The 20,800-nt window shown below is 39.6% G+C and overlaps 1 protein-coding gene across 1 annotated transcript in view; it reads right to left on the bottom strand.

Moving 5' to 3' along the window:
- Nucleotides 1-20,800, bottom strand: part of LOC128507531 (WD repeat-containing protein 7) — a 130,895-nt gene that overhangs the window by 72,999 nt on the left and 37,096 nt on the right. The window contains exons 18-20 of the mRNA XM_053478520.1: nt 19,076-19,194; nt 17,652-17,775; nt 6,535-6,648 (exon numbers count right to left, since the gene is read on the bottom strand). Of these exons, the coding sequence (XP_053334495.1) occupies nt 6,535-6,648; nt 17,652-17,775; nt 19,076-19,194 (357 nt within the window). The remainder of the gene's footprint in view (nt 1-6,534; nt 6,649-17,651; nt 17,776-19,075; nt 19,195-20,800) is intronic.

Raw genomic sequence — 20,800 nt, 5'->3', positions numbered from 1 at the left:
TTATACTCTCTCTCCCTCTCTCTCTTTCTCTCTCTCTCTCTCTCACACATACTCACTCCATCACACTCTTTCTTTCTTTAAATCTCTTTCTTTCTTTTTTATTCTCCTAGCTAGCTAGTTTAGCTTCTTTGTTAATTTATGTTGTAAGTTTATGTTGCATGTGGCACCTTGGTCCTGGAGGAACGTTGTTTCGTTTCACTGTGTACTAACTGTATATGGTTGAAGTGACAATAAAGCCTACTTGAACTTGAACTTGAGCAATCTTTTACACTTTATGCTCTTTTTCTCGTTTCTTTTAGTTTCTTTCAGTTTCTCCTTGCACACACTTCTTCTTTCACAGCTCGACTTTCACCCTGTTCTTTCCCTCCTTCTTTCCCTCTCTCTCTCTCTCTCTCTCTCTCTCTCTCTGTTACCTGTGCCGTTGTGAGGAAGGCTGTAACCACATTAAGGCGGCGTCCGCTGCTGTATTTCTGCCTGATGGATGAGTGAGGCCGCGCTCACTGAAGACGATGCCCTCTTTTTGCCTCAGTCTCATTTTTTACCCTCTGTCAACCCGGACGTGACCTTTACAGTACGTGTCCACTTAAAAATATTAGCCCTGGTTTGCAGCGCGGGGCGGAACGCCGGCAGCGGAGGGGCAGCGCGGGCCGGAGTGAGATCGGGAGAGCGTTTCTCCTCCTTTAGTTTTCTTCGGCGTTACATTACACTCTAAATGTTGACAAATGCTGCTGCGTGCGTAACGTGATGGAGGGCTCTAAAGAATACGTGCATATAACAAAACACACACACATTCTTTGTGCAAAGTCAATTCTGTACAAATAAACCGCAATCAGGCGTTGTAAACAATCACAACCAACCACAAGAAAAAAAAAATTACAATTTCCCTCAGACTCTCTCTCTCTCTCTCTCTCTGTTCCTGTTTCCTCCTCTCTTTCTCTCTCTTCTGTCTCTCTGTCCACTTCCTGTCGGTTGGCTGCTGCCGGTCAATAGCGCAGACTCGCATGACAATTTATCATTTCTGAACTCTCATTTTTCACCTATCGACGACGTGTTTCTCCATTTATTCCTGCTGCATTAAAGCTGCAGGCTTCAGACGCCTGAAACAGACACGCGGCGAGCCATCGGCCTCTCTCTTACACACGCACGCATGGACACAGACACACGCGCATACACACGCATGCTCATAGATGTGACAGAGAGCAAAAGAAAGAGAGATAGAAAGAGCACAAGAGAGAAGTGAAAGAATAAGAGAAAGAAAGAAAGAAAGAAAGAAAGAAAGAAAGCAAAAAAGGGAGGTGAGAGAATGAGAAGGAGGAAGAAAAAAGATAGATTTATGGTAAATGTTTCAGTATTATTATTATTATTATTATTATTGATGAAGCTGGTGTTTTTGATTAAGCTGATTGTTTTAAATTAATATTTAAAACATTATATTTTGTTTTCTGCTACATTTGTAGTCAGAATAAACAATATTATTATACCTTTCAAAAAATAAATAAATAATTAAATAATTACACTCCTCCTGCCCTGTTTGTAGTTTAAAAATTTGTAATACAAATTGCATGTCGTTAAAATGTCTTCCAGACGTCCCTCACGCTTCCCTTCCTGCATGCTGGAGACGGTTCACCACAAGTCCAGAGCGACAGAGTGGCGAGATATAAAAGCGCAGAAGAGGAAGCGTGCTGTGTGTATAATGGAGGAACTCTGACCTCCTTTCAAAGTGATGCTGTGGATACACTGCACATTAATTAGGAATTAAACGAGGGAAAAATGGACAGAATGCAGCCCTGCGACAAACATGCACACATCTCCATCTGGAGTCGGCTGTGAAGCAGTTTGTCTGCCGTTCCTTCAGAGAAAACATGAGCAAGTGGAAAAATAATTTCATAATCACTTCCTGACTCAAAATGGCACTGTACGGTACGAGCCCTGAAGATGTCCACCTCTCACATTTCACTGTCCAAACTCACACCCTTCCGTGGCACAGACTCCTCACGCAAGAATTACTCAATCACTATTATACATGAGAAGAATATCAGGTGAGAAGATGAGAACATAACCACCACCTAAGATGCGTGCTGAGAACCAGGCGTCGTCAGGATCGCTGGTGCTAATCCACTAATACCATCAGCACTATTACAAAAACGCCCGAGCAGCAGTTTCCTGCAGCCTCAGCGTCCAGGAGCCGGCGGCTGCTCTTAACAGGATTAAAAGCCAAAGGGACAGACAAAAAGAACACCCAAAACTCATCGGGCTAAACGCTAATGAAGCAGCGAGTGCGGCGGGAAGCGGCGCAGGTGAGGACGCTGCAAATCAGCTCAGCTCGTCCAGAACAATGGTGGAATGAGCTGGTATAAACACCGTCTGGAGTTTTAGAAATCAGATTTCGTTCAAGCCCAAAAAAAGTGATTGTGTAAAAATGTCATGATCTTAAAAGTATAGTGCACCATTTTTTTTCCCCACTTACCTCAAATGTTTGATGTATTCAACAAAACAAATTGTTTCGTGTTTTAGGCTGTTAGGTTTTTAAAGCCGTTTTTAATTATTACTTATAGAGTTGTACAAGATGTGTCATATTTGATATAGAGCACATCAGACTACAGGTATCATATATAGACTAAAGCATAGCATATATTGTGTATAGAGAAGATTAGACCTTAAATATTTTATACAGAGTAGTTCAGACTACAGGCCTAGTAGGACATATGAATAGTATATAATTGGATTTTTTCCGTTTTTTTTTATTTATTTTTTTTAGACAAGTTCAAGAAGAAAAGGGGGACACTTTGTCTAATTTTTAAAGCAGCTGGTGCTAAAAGAAATCAGAAATTTAGGTTAAGTGAGGTTTACTGTCTTTTTATTTTCATTTACATGATTTTACTAAATTTTTTGACTGTTTTTATATACATGATTACAGTGCTAGAAAATGTAATATTGATAATATTTTTGGGTGCATGGAACGGATTATCTGCATTTTATTATTTTCTTATGGGAAAATGAGTTTTGCAATATGAATTTTGGCCTTAAGAACTCGCCTCTAGAACGGATTAAACTTGTATGCTGGGGTACTGCTGTATCTTGGATAGATAGATGGATGGATGGATGGATACTTTATTGATCTTAAAGGAAATCCCATAGAGTAGATCAGACCACAGATATCTTATGTATAGTAGATCAGACTACATTTACCTTATATAGCTTAGATCGGCATTGTATATAGAGATCCACATATATCTTATATAGAGTAGATCAGACAACAGATCAGGTCACACTTGCGTACGTGGTTTACAACACATTTTGACTCCGTCTAATCCATGAACATGAAAGACATATTATGGCCATCTTGGTCAATCATAGTGTTTGTCTTCAGCACCTCCTATAGTTTAAAGGTATGAAATGAAACACAAAGCTGTCAGTTCCTTCTTAAATATGATGTATATAGTTGTACAAATGGTGGATATATTTAGAAAAACTTTCGGCAGAGCTTGAATTGTTTCTTTTCACTTTTGTGTAGATGATTCACAGTGGTGTGTGTTTGTGACCGGTGTGGTACAAAATCACACAGCCAGTCTATGAAACAGCAATAAAGCAGATACATGGGTGTGCCTTCAGGCTCAGTGTGTGTGTGTGTGTGTGTGTGTGTGTGTTTGTGTGTGTGTGTGTTTCTCTCCCTATGAACTGTTCACACACATAGCAGCCCTGCACGGTGGATTTGGTATCAATCATAGCTGAAGGTGACACACGGCGTGACCAAGTTGCAACAGCGTGGGTCACCTCACACCTCTTCACGCCTCCAAAAACACACACACACACACACAAATGAGCGATGGTGACACAAAACGGAACCACAGGCTATCAGAGTAGCACTAGGAGGAGGGAGCTGTCATTATTTTCACAGTTATAACAGTTTATTCTGCCAATAGAGAGACACTAGCAGTGCACAGCTATAAACACACACACACACACACACACACAATATTTGTCTACAAAGTCTTCTAGAAATCTGGTCAGCATATCCAAAATCAGCTACAAAACTAGCATTAGCAAAAAATAAAATTTTTAAAATTATGTGCAACCTCTTTATGATTATTGATGTGTATGAAAATTTGTCCAGTCAGAAATACTGCCATGCTAATATATGTAAGCTAATAGGCTAGCATTAGCAGTGATGACTAAATGCTCTCAAAAAACCTGGCAGGATAACTAATCTTAGCTTGTAGGCTAGCATTAGCAAATGTCAGGTTAGCATGCTAGCTACAATGTTGGCATTATCAAACATAATTATGAACCTTTATGAAAAATAAATTTAAAGATATCCTGTGTGAATATTAAAAAGCTAGCAATGAAGCTACAATCCTGTCAGTTTAATGAACATTAGCTAGGATGCTAGCATTAGGAGTGAAAAATATACATTTACTACTTTGACTTTAAAATGCTGTCAGAAATCCTGCTGTGTTAGCACTAATTAGCTTGTAAGCATGTCTTAAACATGCTGTCAGTTTGTTACAAATCAGCTGGTGTGTTAGCATGAGAACTAAAGTTTTTAAAAAATTATTATTATTATTATTATTTTTTTTTTTTTTGGGGGGGGGGTAAATAATACACACTTATTAGCTGTACTCTAGCATTAGCAGTGGAAAAATATGAACAAAGAGTATATTCTCTCAAAAATCCTGTCAGATTAGCATATCTAGCTAATATGCTAGCATTAGAAAATAATAATATTTAAAAGTTGTAGTATTAATGAGAGTTGGTACTGTATAAAATCCTCTTTGAAATCTTGTCAGTCTAGCATGTTAGCCACTAAATTCCTTTTTTCCACATATGGACGTACGTGTGTGTGTGTGTGTGTGTGTGTGTACACATCATGCTGAGGTAATGATGGTCTTCTGGATGTCAAGGGAGGTCATTAGGGTGAAGCCTTCCTCCCATTCTCTCGCATTTCACCTTCCAACCCTCCATTTTTTTGCTCTTTTTTTCTGCACCCCTGCTTGTGTGTGTGTGTGTGTCGGTGTGTACCCCCCTTAGGCCAAAGAAATGACTTTGCTATCTGAGGAATTTCACACGTTTTACAGCTAACGAGGCTATTATCCCAAACACACACAGCCACTCTCGCACACAAACACACAAAACTGATTGTCCCTCCCCTCCCTTGTGTCCAAAGTCTCGCTTTTTGTCCACACACTGTTGTTTAAAAGCGATTTTGCCACAGACACATTTTCAACTGTTGAGTGATAATACCCACAATCCTTCACTCCTTCCAACCAGTTCAAACACAATGTGCTGATGTCTCTAGGATCCGTACACTCAGGACATTCTGTCCTGTACAACTCGCTTAATTAATTAATTATCAGTTAATCACAAACCTGTAGCTCTATAACAGAGTACTTTTAGTTCGCATAGTGGTCACGTTCACGGTCTGATCTACCAACAGCTGTCTTTATAGCATTAGCGAGTCGCTTTTAAACCTGTCAGCATCTAATATTTCACAACAAAGAATTCCAATAAATGTATAATTGTTTTAAGACTTTTAAACGATTATTTAAACATTTATTTGGTTGAAAAAATATATAATGTTATATAAAAAAAACATGGAATTCTATTTCATATCTAATTTTACCTGAAAGTCATATTTAACCAGGTGACTCAGGGCTCATTATAATATTTACTAGGGTTTGTTATGTTTCTAGGGCTCCTTAAAAAAGTGCGTAGTCATAGGATTCCTTAGTCAGGTGACTGAGGGATCATTTAAATATGTAATTATTTACTTAATTTGGGTTCGTTATCATATTTAAGTGCTTAGTCAGGTGACTTATTTAAGTGCTTAGTCAGGTGACTATTTTAAGTCCTTAGTCAGGTGACTTGTTTAAGGGCTTAGTCAGGTGACTTGTTTAAGGGCTTAGTCAGGTGACTTATTTAAGGGCTTAGTCAGGTGACTTGTTTAAGGGCTTAGTCAGGTGACTTGTTTAAGGGCTTAGTCAGGTGACTTATTTAAGGGCTTAGTCAGGTGACTTGTTTAAGGGCTTAGTCAGGTGACTTGTTTAAGGGCTTAGTCAGGTGACTTGTTTAAGGGCTTGGTCATGTGACCTACTTAAGGGCTTGGTCATGTGACCTACTTAAGGGCTTAGTCAGGTGACCTACTTAAGGGCTTAGTCAGGTGACTTGGGCTCATTATAATATTTAAGTGCCTAGTAAAGTGACTTATTTAAGTGCTCAGTCATGTGACTGGGGCTTATTATAATATTTAAAAACCTAGTCATATGACTAAGGCTCATTAAAATACGCGAGTACTGTCACATGACCAGAGGACACTAAGCTAGTGTTTTTTTTAGCGATGACGCAGTGTGCTAAGACAATACCACACACTATTATAAATTCTAATTCAAGGTCAAAATAAAAAAAAAAGTACAAACTCTTGCATTCACAACACAAACAAGTCTACTCTAATTTAATCTAATCTAATCTAATCCAACATCATTAGCATTAATTTTATACCTGGCACCATGACTACAATCTGACCAGCAGTACTCCTACCTGCAGTGATGTCATCGTCAGTGACGTCCATCTCCTCCTCTGGAGCTTTGGGTTCGGTGGGTGGGGCTTCAGCTGGGGGAGGAGTTGGCTGGGCTGTTTCTGGAGCGGCTCCAGCTGCAAAACACACACACACACACACATACACATTAGAGTATAACTTGACTTTTCTCCTGTGCTCGTGTTTGAACTCCTGCAGCTAGCTGTCTCCGTGTCCATGCCCTGATGAGAAAGGACAAACGTCTCTCTCGTAATGTCACTAATTCTTCCTCGTTTGCTTGTTGCCTCGTTAACGACCTCATCAGGCCTTATTGTTTCGCATTATTGGACGCTTTATTAGCCTGCGAGCCTGCGAATTACCAATTAAAATACGCTTTTCATTAAGAGACGAGATGAATCGATGCTGCTTAAAGGTGGTGAGGAACGGCTAATCTAGGCTCGGCGCTAATTAATGGGGGGAGAGAGAGAGAGAGAGAGAAATTAGAGAAAGACAGAAAGAAAGAATTAAAAAACCAAATAAACAAAGCAAACAAACTTAAAAAGAAGGAAAAAAAAGACAAAGAAATAAATAATAAATGATCAAGTGAGAAAGAGAGAGAGAGGGTGTGTGTGTGTGTGTGTGTGTGTGTGTGTGTGTGAGAGAGAGAGAGAGAGAGAGAGAGAGAGAGAGAGAGAGCGAGAGGATGTGTGTGTGAGAGAGAAAGAAAAAAGTGTGTCTTTATGGTCATATCCACATCATTCCTTCAATTACATGGGATAAAGTGTGAGTATGCACATGACTGCGTGTGTGTGTGTGTGTGTGTGTGTGTGTGTGTGCGCGCGCGTGTGCGTGTGTGCGATTCCTGTGTCCCTCTGAACAAGCGTCTCTATGTTTCAATTAACCTCCTTATTGACCACTGACATATTTAAAGAGGAGTGTGTCCCCCTCTCCTTCTGCTCTTCACACACACACACACACACACACACACACACACAGGCTTCTCCATAATCACTTCTATCAATAATGTTAAAGAAATATTTCTGCCAGAAAAGAAAAACAAAAAAGCATGTGCGCGCGCGTACACACACACACACACACACACACACACACACACACACACACACACACACACAGTAGGGCAGGTAATTGGGAGCAGTGTTGGAGGATTGCTGCAAGGTCAAACACCAGTGTCAACCATGACACACTGCCTGCAAAGGGCCTTGTTAACCCACGCCCTCGTCCTCCCGCTTGTCCTCCCCCATCCCTCACTCGTCCTCATCCTCCTTCTCTTTCTCCTGTCTCCCCAGGGGAAGAAGAACGCTGTGACTCCACACACAAACACACACACGTGCCTCTCTGAAACAAAGGGCTGACACTGTGGAGCCCCTCAGCTCATGAGCGCCACCTTCACCACACTCCGTCAGAGCCGGCGACTGTTCTTCAGCAGTGAGCAAGTGAAGAACAGAGAGGAACGGTGACAGTACAGAGAGAGAGAGAGAGAGAGAGAGAGAGAGAGAGAGAGCGCCACCGCATTCTCCTCACAGGAAACCTGCCTCAGGCTCATCTTAATCATCTGGACATTCACATCCATCCCTCTGTCCCTCAATCCCCCTTTTCCTCCCTCAGGGGTCAAATCAGCAGGGAAATCTCAACACCGACCCCCGGGACCAGGGCAGGAACTAAACAAAAGAGAGGGAAAAGAAAAAGATAAAGGAAGAGATCTTAGGTGAAGAAGAAAAAAGAAAAAATGAGTGAGAAAATAGACTGGAGGAGAAAGTGAGAGATGAGGAGGCGAAAATGTGAAAAGACAAGAAGAGAAGTAAAAAAGAGAGGAGTAATGAAGGGAGGAGAAACGGATAACAGAGAGGAGGAGAAAAAGAAAAGTAAAGAAGTAAAGACAAGAGAAAAGAGAACACACCTGAGGAGAGAAGGGAAAGAAAAAAAAAAGAGAGGACAGAAAAGAAATGAAGAGGCAAAGATAAGAAAAGGGAAAAGATAAAAGATGCAAAAAAAGTGAAGAAGAGTTAAGAGGAGGGAAAAATGAGCAAGGAGAAAAATAGCAAAGGCGAGTGATAAAGGCAATGAGAAGAAAGAAATGAATAAAATAATAAAAATATGAAAAAAGAGAGGAGGGGAAGGAAAAGGAAATAAAATGAGAAAAAAGTCTGGGAGAACAGATGAGCATCGATAAGAGGAGACGAAGGGAGAAGAAAGGGAAGAAGGGGAGAGAAGAGTAGAGTAGATGAGAGGAAGAGAGATCATGAAAGAAATAGAAGAAGGGAAGAGAAATGAAAAAAGAGAAACGACAAAAGAAAAAAAGTTAGAAGAAGAGAGAAAAGGCAAAAAAAAAAAAAGAAGGGAGTTGTGTGCTGAAGCAGGAGAATTTAAAATGGCTGCTGGTGTGTGATGCTCTGTGTGTGTGTGTGTGTGTGTGTGTGTGTGTGTGTGTGTGTGTGTGTGTGTGTGTGTGTGTAAGGTAACAATGAGATGATGACTCTGGGTGAATCTCCAGCAGCAGATCTGACTGGAGCCATTTGACCCAGAGCTACACTGAGAGCAGAGACGACTGGGAGAACACCATACACACATTCATTATTAATCTCACACACACACACACATACACACTCTTAGACAGACACACAGACACAGGGGATATTTTTTAGGAAACAGGGATGGAGTGAAGGGGACGATAAAGAGACAGAGAGACAGAATGACAGAAGTATGAATAAAGACGTGAAAAAGAAAACGTCGAGAATTCTTCTTTGTGATTTTGATCGAGACGCATTAGGTCTGAGACGTTATTAGGGCTTTTTACGACCCTGCTGTTTCTCCGGCATTCACTCAACACTCATAGGAAGTTATTAATAATTTAGAGTATAATACACTGTCTGGACATTTTAGTGTTTTCTGTCACACGCGCCATACGTCTGAACTCCTTCAGTGGTGTGAAGTACAGGACCTGATCACCACGGGAGACGACGTGTTCTCGTTTTTCGTCCTCTGGCCGTGTACGATCTAAAAGCCGGCCCCGGGAGAGACGCAGACGCCCCAAACATGGCATTTTGGCTCCATTTCCACTCGCTCCAAATTTTTTTTATATAAAAAAAAAAATGCTGAGCGAGTAAAGCGAGCTCACTAAAGCGGAGAAATCCCTCATCAGGCCTTATTGTTTTATAGTTATACTGGTTTAGAGAATCGCTCTTGCAGAATGAAAAACCGAAAAGTGAAGCGTGCAGGCGGCGATTTCACATTAGATTAGTGCGCACTCTGGTCTGAATAGGAATAAAAGAAGAATGCAGGTATCTCTCCAAACCGCTCACAGGTTTTATTTCACCATGCAGGAGACTTTACACTGAAATGCTCGTTGTGCGTTATATTCTGCGTTACTGTTGCTATAGCAACAACTTACACAGGGATGTGAACGATAGATTCCGCACGTGGGTCAATAAAAACTTACGAGATTAGCGATATGAGGACGTTTTCTATAAGGAGATGTTTATGGAAGGAGTCTCCAGTGTCAGTGAATGCATGATTTGGGAGTGACCTCACACTCCCTTTATTTTACTCCTTCTCCAAATGCGCCTTTTCTGTGTCTATGTAAATGAGCTACTGCTGAGCCACGCCCACCAGTAAACAGCACATCTGAGGGAGTTGGGGGAAGGGTTCCTTATTTGAGGTCACATTTATGGGAAATGTGATTGAGTCTTTATAAGCCCCGCTTAATACACTGTTAAATCTTTTATTTGTATATCAGAACGTACACTATACACAAACACACACACATCGGCCACTGCATTAGGAACACATTGCTTGGGTGCATGGTTTTTTGCCTAAATTCTTCACGCTGTAGATTCACCAAGTTGCTGGAAACATTCCGTAAAGATTATAGTCTGTATTGATTCAGAATGAACGGATCACGTTCATGAAATCTCATCATGATGAGAATCTGCCGTTCTACCACCTTCCAAGGGATCCAGTCTACTGGACTGAGATCTGGTGACTGTGGAGGCCGTGTGAGTACAGCGACCTCACTGTCAATGTTTCAGGAAACCAGATTGAGATGATTTTAGCTTTGTGCCATGGCGTGTTATCCCAAAGAGATGGACACGGCCAGGAACAACACTCAGGTACGCTGTGGTGTTTAAACCATACACAAATGGTACATTAAGGGGTCCAAAATTGTGTCAAGACAAGCTCCTCCACACCAATACACCACCACCAGTCTGAACTGGTGATACGAGGCAGGATGGGTCCGTGCTTTCATGTTGTTTACCGCCAAATTCTGAGCGACCATTTGAATGCCACAGTGGCAACCGAGACCCATCAGACCAGGCCACATTTCTCCGATTGTCAATAGTCCAGTTTTGGTGAAAACATGTGACCTGTAGCCTCAGATTCCTGTTCTTAACTGACAGGGGTGACACCTGGTGTGGTCGTCTTCTTCTGCTGTAGAACATCTGCTTCAAGGTTCGACGTGTTGTGTGTTCAGAGAAGCTCTTTGATTGTAACAAGAAGTTATTTGTGTTACTGTTGCCTTTCTATTAGCGAGGCATTGTTACCCAGAGAACTTCCCATGACTGAATATTTTCTCTTTTTCAGACCGTTCTTTGTAAATGATTGTGTAAAAATCCCAGTAGATCAGCAGTTTGGCCAACAATCAGTCTGTGCCATGTTCAGAGTTGCTGCCTTGATTATATATAAATATATTTTAAAACATATAAATATGATTTATATATATATATGATACATACTATATTATATATATATATAACTATTATCTTATATATACACAAACAATATAAACAATGGATACAGCACGTTCACTCGCAGTGTGATCCTTAAAAAACACAAACGTCCCGCAGCGACAGAATGAAAACCAGAACAATCCTAAGAATGTATGAGGTTTCTATTAAAATCTATAAGGCGTGCGAGTTGTGCGTGGTCTGTTTAAGATCTTTATGCGCTATCCCCCCGTTTTGAAGGCCTGTCCTCCCTTTTATTTTTGCGAGCTCTCCCTCCTTTCTCGCTCTGTATGATGGACACACTGGCTGGCCCACATTAATTCTCTCTGCTCCATGCTTATCGATCCACGGCCCGCTCCCCAATTGCATTACACAGGCAGGCAGGCTGTTTTCTCACATTCGCCAAAAACACACACACAATCAAAAACACACACGCTATATTTAAGGGGAGGGGGGGGGTAGCATGATGGCGGGGGGTTTGGGGCAACGAGGCGAGATGGTGAGGCGGTGAGGCGGTGAGGCAGTGAGCGAAGTCTCCTTTTAAAGTAAAAAGGAAGAAGAAATAAAAGAAGGCTCTCAGGCTGAGGAGGAAACGCATACGTGTTAAGCATTCCTTCCATTTCCTTCTCCATTTCATCTTGGCTCATTTGTGCGTGTGTGTGTGTGTGGGGGGGGGGGGGGGGGTGGGGGTTAATTGACAGCTTCCTTCATTACCCCGGCACATTTAGCAGTCATGTCCGTTTTCACAGGGCACTCACGCGGCCCAGACGGCGAGCTAAAGAGACGCGAAGCGCACGCCGGATGTGTCTGAGCACAATATCATCACATAAACACGACTAAACGACATAAATACCCAGCGGTGGTGATGGTGGTGGTGCTCACGCCCACGGAATTTAGAAAAAGCTCTTCCCGAGCCGAAATACGACGTATTAGAGCGGGACGATACTCGACCGAGACGACGCGAGAGCGCTGCCAGACAGGAAATGTGAACCACTTCTACGCATCACGCATCAAAACACTCTCTAGACCTAAAGTGCTCGGTAATCGAGTTTCGGAAGGCAAACAAGTCGCGAGCGTTTAAACAAACTGAAGAAGAAGAAAAAAAAAAAACAAGATCCTAGGATAAGAAGAGGACAAAGATGACTGAAATGCACGGAGGTGACAAGATATCTTCACTGTTTAATTGTGAGAACCAATGAAATTTGAGGCCAATGAGGTTACTGCCTGTGACGAGAAATGTCACATAACTTCAGAAAGTCAAGTTTTTTTCAGTTGGATTCCATGATGTTTTACGCCTCTCATTTTTCTCCACCTGGTATCTACAGCATGCCAACCGAGGTCACGGTTTATAAGAAGGGAAGGTGGAAGTAAATATAAATAAAATCGACTGATTTAATTCAGTGTGGCATGACTCCAGGGTCTCCGGTTCGATCCTGAGCTCGGGTTACCGTCTTAGGAGTTTCACACGCTTTCCCTGCGTCCGTCTCTCCGAGTTCCTTTGGGTTCTTGGGTTTCCTCCCACCTCGGAAAACCGTGTTTGGTGGACGGGGCCGGGACGGGGTGGACAAGCGCGTGCCTGGTGCCTGATTCTAAGTGGATCCTGTCGCCTTGACCCGGGATGGACTCCGGATCCGGATGAAGCGCTTACTGAAAGCGCTGAGGAATGAATGAAGCATAAAGGAATGAAGCATGGATTAAGAGCAAAAGGGATGGACAGAGGAGCACAGATTTGTGGAAATGTCTCTCCAATCTTCTACAGAATGCTACTAATCCTCATTGTAGTAACGGCGTTCGAAAGGTTACACCGGACATTTACTAGAAAAATATGTTTGAAGAAGGATGACGAAGAAGGAGGAGAAGAAGAGGAAGAAGAAAAAGAAGATGGAGATTCTCGCTGATCGATGCTCGAGTATAAGCGATTACTCCGTCCAGCCTTCCTCGTGTTGCTAACCAACCTTTCTCTTCCTCAGTAAGAGCGGGAAAAGGTCACTCATTCATGTCCTCGGCTGCCGCTGCCCAGCGTGCGCCTGCTCGCTCGCCGTGACCTTTTCCTCAAACCCCGTGTATAAGTGGCCGTCATGGACGCGTGACACTGGACCGGCTGTCAATCAATAGCGTGCTGTGACGCTAATGTTACAGATCTCACGTCTCTCGTAACGAGCCAGAGGTAAAAATATTTAAAATGAACTAATACAGAGCGTTCGAACCCGAGGCCTGCAAGCGCTCCGACATTTCATTTGGCATCTTTACTACAATCTCCGAGTGTCTGAGCAGAAACCTGACACTGATCAGATAGACACGCGTGTTTATAATGACGAGCCGATACACAGTCCACGTCTACAGACTGTACCGGTCCAACAGCATAAGAAGAAAACATCGAAGGAAATGGATGATCGGCAAACAAAAGGATACAAACAGATAATAAAATAAAAGAAGAAAAAAAAAACAGATAAAAGGAAGGAAATAAGGAAAGGTTTGGGGAAAAATAGTTCTATTTTCATATCTTTTTTCTTACATTTTATTTTTTATTTTTCCAGGGAAAAGATGAAGGGGGGGGGGGAATAAAAAGTGCAGAAAAAGAAAGAAAAGAAAAGCAAAGCAAAGGAAAAAACTGAAATGAAAAGAAATAGAAAGAAAAATTAAAGAAAATTAATCGATAAATCAAGTTAATTAGAAAGCAAAAACAAAAGAAAATGACAGAAAATAATATTACAAAAAATAGAAGAGGAATAGGGAAAAAAAATAAAAGGAAATGGATAAAAAAAGAGAAGAAAAGTAAAGGATATGATAAGAAAGGAAAAGAAAAAAAGACAGGAAATGAAAGGACAAAGGGAATTAAAAAGACAGGAAAAGAAATTACAAAGAAAAAGAAAAAACAAAAGACAGGAGAGGAAATAAAAAAGTAAGGAAAAGAGAAAAAAAAAGAAAGGAAAGAGACAGAAGGGAAATTACAAAGAAAAGAAGAGGAAAAGAAAAGGAAAAAGACAAGAAATTAAATGAAAAGAAAGTGAAAGCAAAAGGAAAGCAAATGAAACAACAGGAAAGGAAATTATAAAGAAAGGAGAGGGGAAAAAGAGGACATGCCATTATGCACTGTCAGATCTGTGTGTGTGTGTGTGTGTGTGTGTGTGTGTGTGTGTGTGTGTGTGTACGAACAGCTCAGATTTACTGACCCTTGCAGTCCTGTACCCTACTGAGGTCACTGCTGCCACGGTAACACTACACTGACCAGCAATGGTTGCCATAGCAACTGCTCCCTAGAGCCAACGCCTGTCTCCTGCCAAACGTCAGGTCAGGCTCCATCACACACACACACACACACACACACACTTAATGTGACATGACTAAAGCCGTACACACCGACACTCGGACACCGAGATGTCAGTAGTCACCAAATAGGGACCAGATCGTGAAGCACACACACACACACACACACACACACACACACACACACACGCAACTGACAGTGCATAATGGCATTTCCAGGAACAAAGTGTAAACACATAGGATGTGCAGGTCTCTGAAGGAGAGGAAGCATGCGCTGCATTAATGAACGCCCAGAGCGACCACACACACACACACACACACACACTAAAGGTGCTATTGAAATCTTAGGGTGGTCAAAAATAAGACACGGCATCTAAAAGAATCCTCTCTGTCTCCATGTATTATTCATCACACACACACACACACACACACACACACACACACACACACACACACACAAAGATAAAAGCTCCAAACTTCAGCCTTGTCTTCCACTTCTCTATTTCTGACCAACGTCCCAAAGGCAACAGCGGCTTGTCTGCCTCAGATACATTACAGAGAGCGGGAACACTGTGTGTGTGTGTGTGTGTGTGTGTGTGTGTGTGTGTGTGTGTGTGTGTGAAGGCCAGCTCTTCAGGCTTTCTGGGAAAGACTCAAACAAACACCCACTTTCCCAACAGTGCTAGCTGAGAATAATAAGTGAGGTAGAGGGCAGGTTTGGTCGGGGGAGGGGCAACAGTTATAACCAGATAGCTCGCTAATTCCACCACAAACCACCAGCTAGCACGTAGACTCGCCAGGAGCGGAAAAACCGACGGGATAAGGTGTTGTGAGCATGCCGTTACCTCTCAGGGACACCTCTATAAACTCAGCACTTAAAACACAAGAGATTAGCTTAGCCAGGCTTAGATTAGACTAAACAGAATATGCTAGCTTAGATAACGGCACGGTTTGCAACACGAGCCTAATCTGTGACCGAGTTTAAACCGTATTCTTTTTTTTGTCACGTTAATTAAATCTGACCATAGCATGTTATGGTTCCTCATCCACAGGGAATGGGGTGGAATGGGATGGGATGGGATGGGATGAAAAGAAAGAAAGAAAGAAAGAAAGACGCGTAATTGTTGGTCATTTTCTGTAAAGTGAAGGAGTCTCCAGTCTCTGGGGTTTTTCCACAACAGGACATTCTTCAGGACAGAGGAGTTCGCACTTCACTGTTTCTCGGTTTGTTCTTGGATTATTAACTTCTACACAGAAAGATAGAAAAGGAACAGCTGGTTGCTGTAGTCTAAGTGATAACAGGTAAAAGGAACAACGTGGTCTTTAGTGCTTATAAAAATATCCAACTGTTCTGTACGAAAGAAATAAAAGACTCGATAACGGCTGCTTTAAAGAAATGAACTCTAGAGTTTCTAGACTCTCATCTCTTGTGCTTATCGCTAAATTGCTTAAAGAAAAAGAAAAAAGTGCGTGAAATAAAAAAAGACAGAATACGAAAGTGAACGGATAGAAAAAACGGTGATGGAAAAGAAAAAGAAACAAAAGTAAAGAAAATAAATTAAAAGAAAGGTAAGAATATAAACAGAAATAAAAAAAGGAAAAATTATTTTAAAAAATGATTAAAAAAAAGATAATAGAAAAAGAAAAGGAATAGGAAATGGGACAAAGAAAAGTTTAGAAAAAGAAAAATAAGAAAAGAGAAAAAGGAAATGAAAACAAGGAACTTAAAAGATAAAGAAAAAGATAAGAAAAGAAAATGAACATAAAGAAAAAGAAAACGAAGGAGAAAAAATGAGAAAATAAAAGAAAGGCATAATAGAAAAAAAAAGGAAATAAAAGTAAAAGGAATTAAAGTAAAACGGAAAGAACAAAAAGGAAAAAAGAAAAAAAAGATATAGAAAAAAAATAAGAGAAAGAAAAGGAAAACAAAAAGGAAAGAAAACGAAACAGATGTAAAAAGGAAAAGAAAAATAGAAAAGAAAAACTGAAGATAAGGGAGGAGCAGGACAGACGAATGGACAGAAAAGAATAAAAAATACTAGTAAAAAAAGACAAAAGTAAAAAAAATTGTCTGCTTAAACAGCGAAGCAATCCTTAAAGTCAGGAAGACAGAAAGCCGTCAATCAACTTGCTCATTAGAATAATAGGCCACACCCACCAGGGCAGTGCTCAGATCAGTGTGGTTCGCTACAGCAGTGCCGTCCCGTACGATCTCACCTTTTTACTTTAATAAACCTTTGCTAAACGTTTAATTAGGAACATATTTTACTCTTCATGTTTCTAAAACATTAAGGCAGCTCTGACCTCACACAAGAGGGGTTTTATGACCATGTGACATCATTCCACAGAACACACACACACACACACACACACCTTGTCTGCTAGATGCCCAGCACTGGCACTGATAACTGACCAGCGCTAATGTCGCCTGTGTTTGCTTACCCTTAGCTGATTCTGGTGGGACGACAGCAACATACTGTGTGTGTGTGTGTGTGTGTGTGTGTGTGTGTGTCTGTCTGTGTGTGTGTGTGTGTGTGTGTGTGAGAGATAGAGAGAGATCATGCTGGGTGCTGTTCCGTTTCTTAATGTGTTTAGACCGTGAGTAATAGTGCCAGAGCAGCCGTCTCACCACACCGTCATACACATAATTGGTTAATGCTTTAAAAGACACATCAGCGCGCACACACAGACACACACACACACACACACTAAGTGTTTAGGAGTGTCTTGTTGGCCAGACACATAAAGTTACTTCCCCACAGAGACTATACACACACTCTACTCTACTAACACATGACCTGTGTGTATGTGTGTGCGTGTGTGTGTGTGTGATCATATTGATGTAAACTTCTGTTTTAAAAAAAGGACAAATTAATGGCCGTCTCCTCTCACGCCTCCGCTGCAGTGCTGTTCTAACATCGTCGCCACGTCCTGATGAAATTACAGTAATTATCAGATGATTCCAGCCCCAGTGATTTGTCTCCTCAGCAACGGACACAACGGGAATGTAGAAAACACCTCCAGCACATTTTTAAGGTTTTACAAGCTACAAAGCTAAACTACACGCGCAATGCTTATACGTTTCGCTTATTTTTCTCACACAGACACACGCACACACATATGGTACTTACGTGAGCTGACAGCATCCACATACTGAGGCAGGTATGGAGCCCACATGTCGATGGTGTCCTTCCTGCCAGATTGACCAATCCTGCGCAGCTCCGCTAACAGGAGAGCCTGGGCTGCTTCTCTCACCTGCAACACGCACAATATATGAACTGTATTTCCACACCGTGTACTCAAAAGTAAAAAGGGTTTGAATAACACCAAGCTAACGTGAATGATGTAAACGCAAAGCTAGTATAAATAATGTAAATTCAACGCTATGGATAGCTAAAGTAATGCAAGCTATTTTAAATGTGAACTTTTTGTAACTAATGTACTGTAAATGTAGTGCTAGTTTAAATAATATACAGTGAATGTAAACCTAGGGTAACAAATGTAAATGTAAAGCTGTTGTAACTCAAGTAAACGTAAAACTAGTGCAACAAACGTAAATATAAACCTAGTAATGTAATCCATATTCATATAATTTTTTCCTTCCCTAATAAAGCTACTGTAAATAACATAAATGTAAACTTATGAAACTAAATTGGGTAAATAATGCAAAAGTTGATCTACAGTAGTTTAACCATTTACAGTAAGACAACATTTGTCATCAGTCATCTGATACATCAGAATGTAAATGTACATTTAGGGTATTTACATTAAGTACACTAAATTTACATTTACCTAATTTACACTAGCTTTACATTTACACTAAAAAAAGTAAATGAATGTACTGTTAATATAAAGCTTGTATACACACTGTAAATATAAAGCTAGAGTGAGTAATGTAAATGTAAAACTGATCTAAATGTCATTCAGAATAAAAGTAACTAATAAAGCTACAGTAATGTAAAAGTAAAGTCAAGAAGCAAACGTGATGTAAATGTAAAAGTAAGTATAGTCGGGGTAAATAACGCTAAAGCAAAAGCTATTTACAAAATGACAGGATATTTATTAACATGATATTATGAAATTAATTATGCAACATGAGGCTGATGTACAGACAACAAAAATCTGGTAAATTCTATAATATTATTATTAACTGTGTAAAATAATCAACATACAGATATAAATATATCTTTAAATATACTCTCAAAGAGTAAAAGTGTTTCAATGTAAAAGAAAACAAAAACAACTATCTATAAATGTTATTCATAAACAAGTATAGAAGGTATATACATAAAAGTATAAAGGTGATAGAAGTATTGTTTAATTTATACGCGTAAAATGTAAAAACTAATATAATTGGAAAAAACATAAAGCTGCAAAACATAAATGTAAATGTAAAGCTAATGTAAAGCTAATGTAAAGTTATTGTTAAGGTAATATAAATGCATCTTCTATGTAAATGTAAAAAGTATTAATAATGATGAAGTAGTAATATTTAGAATTTAAATTATGTGTATACTGTACATAAGTGTGTGTGTGTGTGTCTTGACTAACAAACCTCCAAGCAGCGATCCTGCCATCTGCGAGCGAGCATCTCCAGGAGTGGAGGTCTGAAGTTATCGAGCCCCAGCAGATCAGGCAGCATCACACAGTGCATCGCAGCCAGCTGACTCCAACCTGGTGAAGTCATACACACACACACACACACACACACACACAAACACACAGAGCACACAACATACACCTTCCTATTAATACACCTCTTATACAACTCAAATATAAATATATATTCATATATAAACAAATATATATATATATATACATATATATATATATAATTATTTTTTTTCCAACAGCATTCCTTACTAAACACCGAGAGTAACCAAAAAGACGAGTATCGGTTCAGAGAGGACGTTATTGAACATAAGGAATGCTGGCGAGGAAACACATTTCAAAACAGAGATGACATATATTAGAATATTAATATATGATCTAGCTTTGGAAATGAGCTCAGGTCACGTGTTCTGAAAATCGAACAACGATAAACAACGATTAAAACAGCAAAGAAATTAGCGGAATTTCTTTGTGGAACTATACAGATACTTACCTTTACAAGAAAAGAAATCCTTTTTATAGATTTCATTACGCCAGGTCTGTCAAAGTGTCATGTTTTAAGAATTATAGATTACTCTAGAGTTTAAAACGCTCCCCGGGAAATTAATCAATAAAAATTTTGCTTTGTCATGTTCACATTTTGTATTTTATACAATAAGTGCATAATTTCACATTGTGTATCGGTAAATATTAAGGGCCCGTTTGTGTGTTATATAAAGAGTAACAAAACAAGGGGAAAGTAATTAGTAAAGTAACAAATATATATATTTACAACATGTGTCATTTTGCAAGAAAAAAAAAAGTAAAAAATTGCTTATAGTCCAGAAATACAGTAATGACACCTATTTTAATATTTTACAACCTTATAAAGTATTGTTCAACTAATTGTGAATGACATTTTGCATTTAAGTTATCCAGGAAACTTCTAAAGGAAATTCCTTTAGCTGTTAAAGTAAAAACTGTAAAAAAAATAAAATAAAAAATAAAAGTTTGAAATTAAAATTAGCCATTTTTTATTTACAGTAATATATATTTTTTAAATGTGATTGGTTGTGGGATTTTATTATAATTTTTTCTTTTTATTATAATAACCTTCTGAAAAAAAACATCCTGCTTATATTATGATTGAAAATATGTCAATATTTATGACTTAGTTAATACAACATACAAAAAACGAATAATGATAACAATAACAAAAAACAAATCTGTTTATAAATAAAATTAATTATTGCTTTTATACATTTTTAAATGATATAATAAATTAATTAAGAAAATAAACTGACTTATCCAGTACTTTCAAAGTCACACGTTCACTGAAAATAAGAAAAAATAGCAACAACAACAATAATAATAATTAATTATTTGTAAGAATAGACTTCAGGTAGCTTGTGTAAAAATCTTCATATTCTCCCAAGAACAATGGAAATCGTGTGTGTGTATGCGTCTGTGTGTGTGTGCTGTTGTCCTATTGTACACACAGCAAGCATGCTGACAGGATTGTACATACACACACCGACATTCTAAACAAAACTCATACAAATACGCACACTTCCACAACCACAACCACGATACACAAGGACGAAACCAACAAGACAAACATAGATGACAAATACACACACACAATTACTGAAAAGGTTTAAAAAAAAAAAAAAAAAAAAACCGGAAAGGT

This window comes from Clarias gariepinus, chromosome 19, assembly GCF_024256425.1.
Source record: "Clarias gariepinus isolate MV-2021 ecotype Netherlands chromosome 19, CGAR_prim_01v2, whole genome shotgun sequence".
NCBI lineage: Eukaryota > Metazoa > Chordata > Actinopteri > Siluriformes > Clariidae > Clarias > Clarias gariepinus.
The sequence above is the reverse complement of the archived record's forward strand: the minus strand, read 5'-3'. Positions and strand labels throughout refer to the sequence as shown.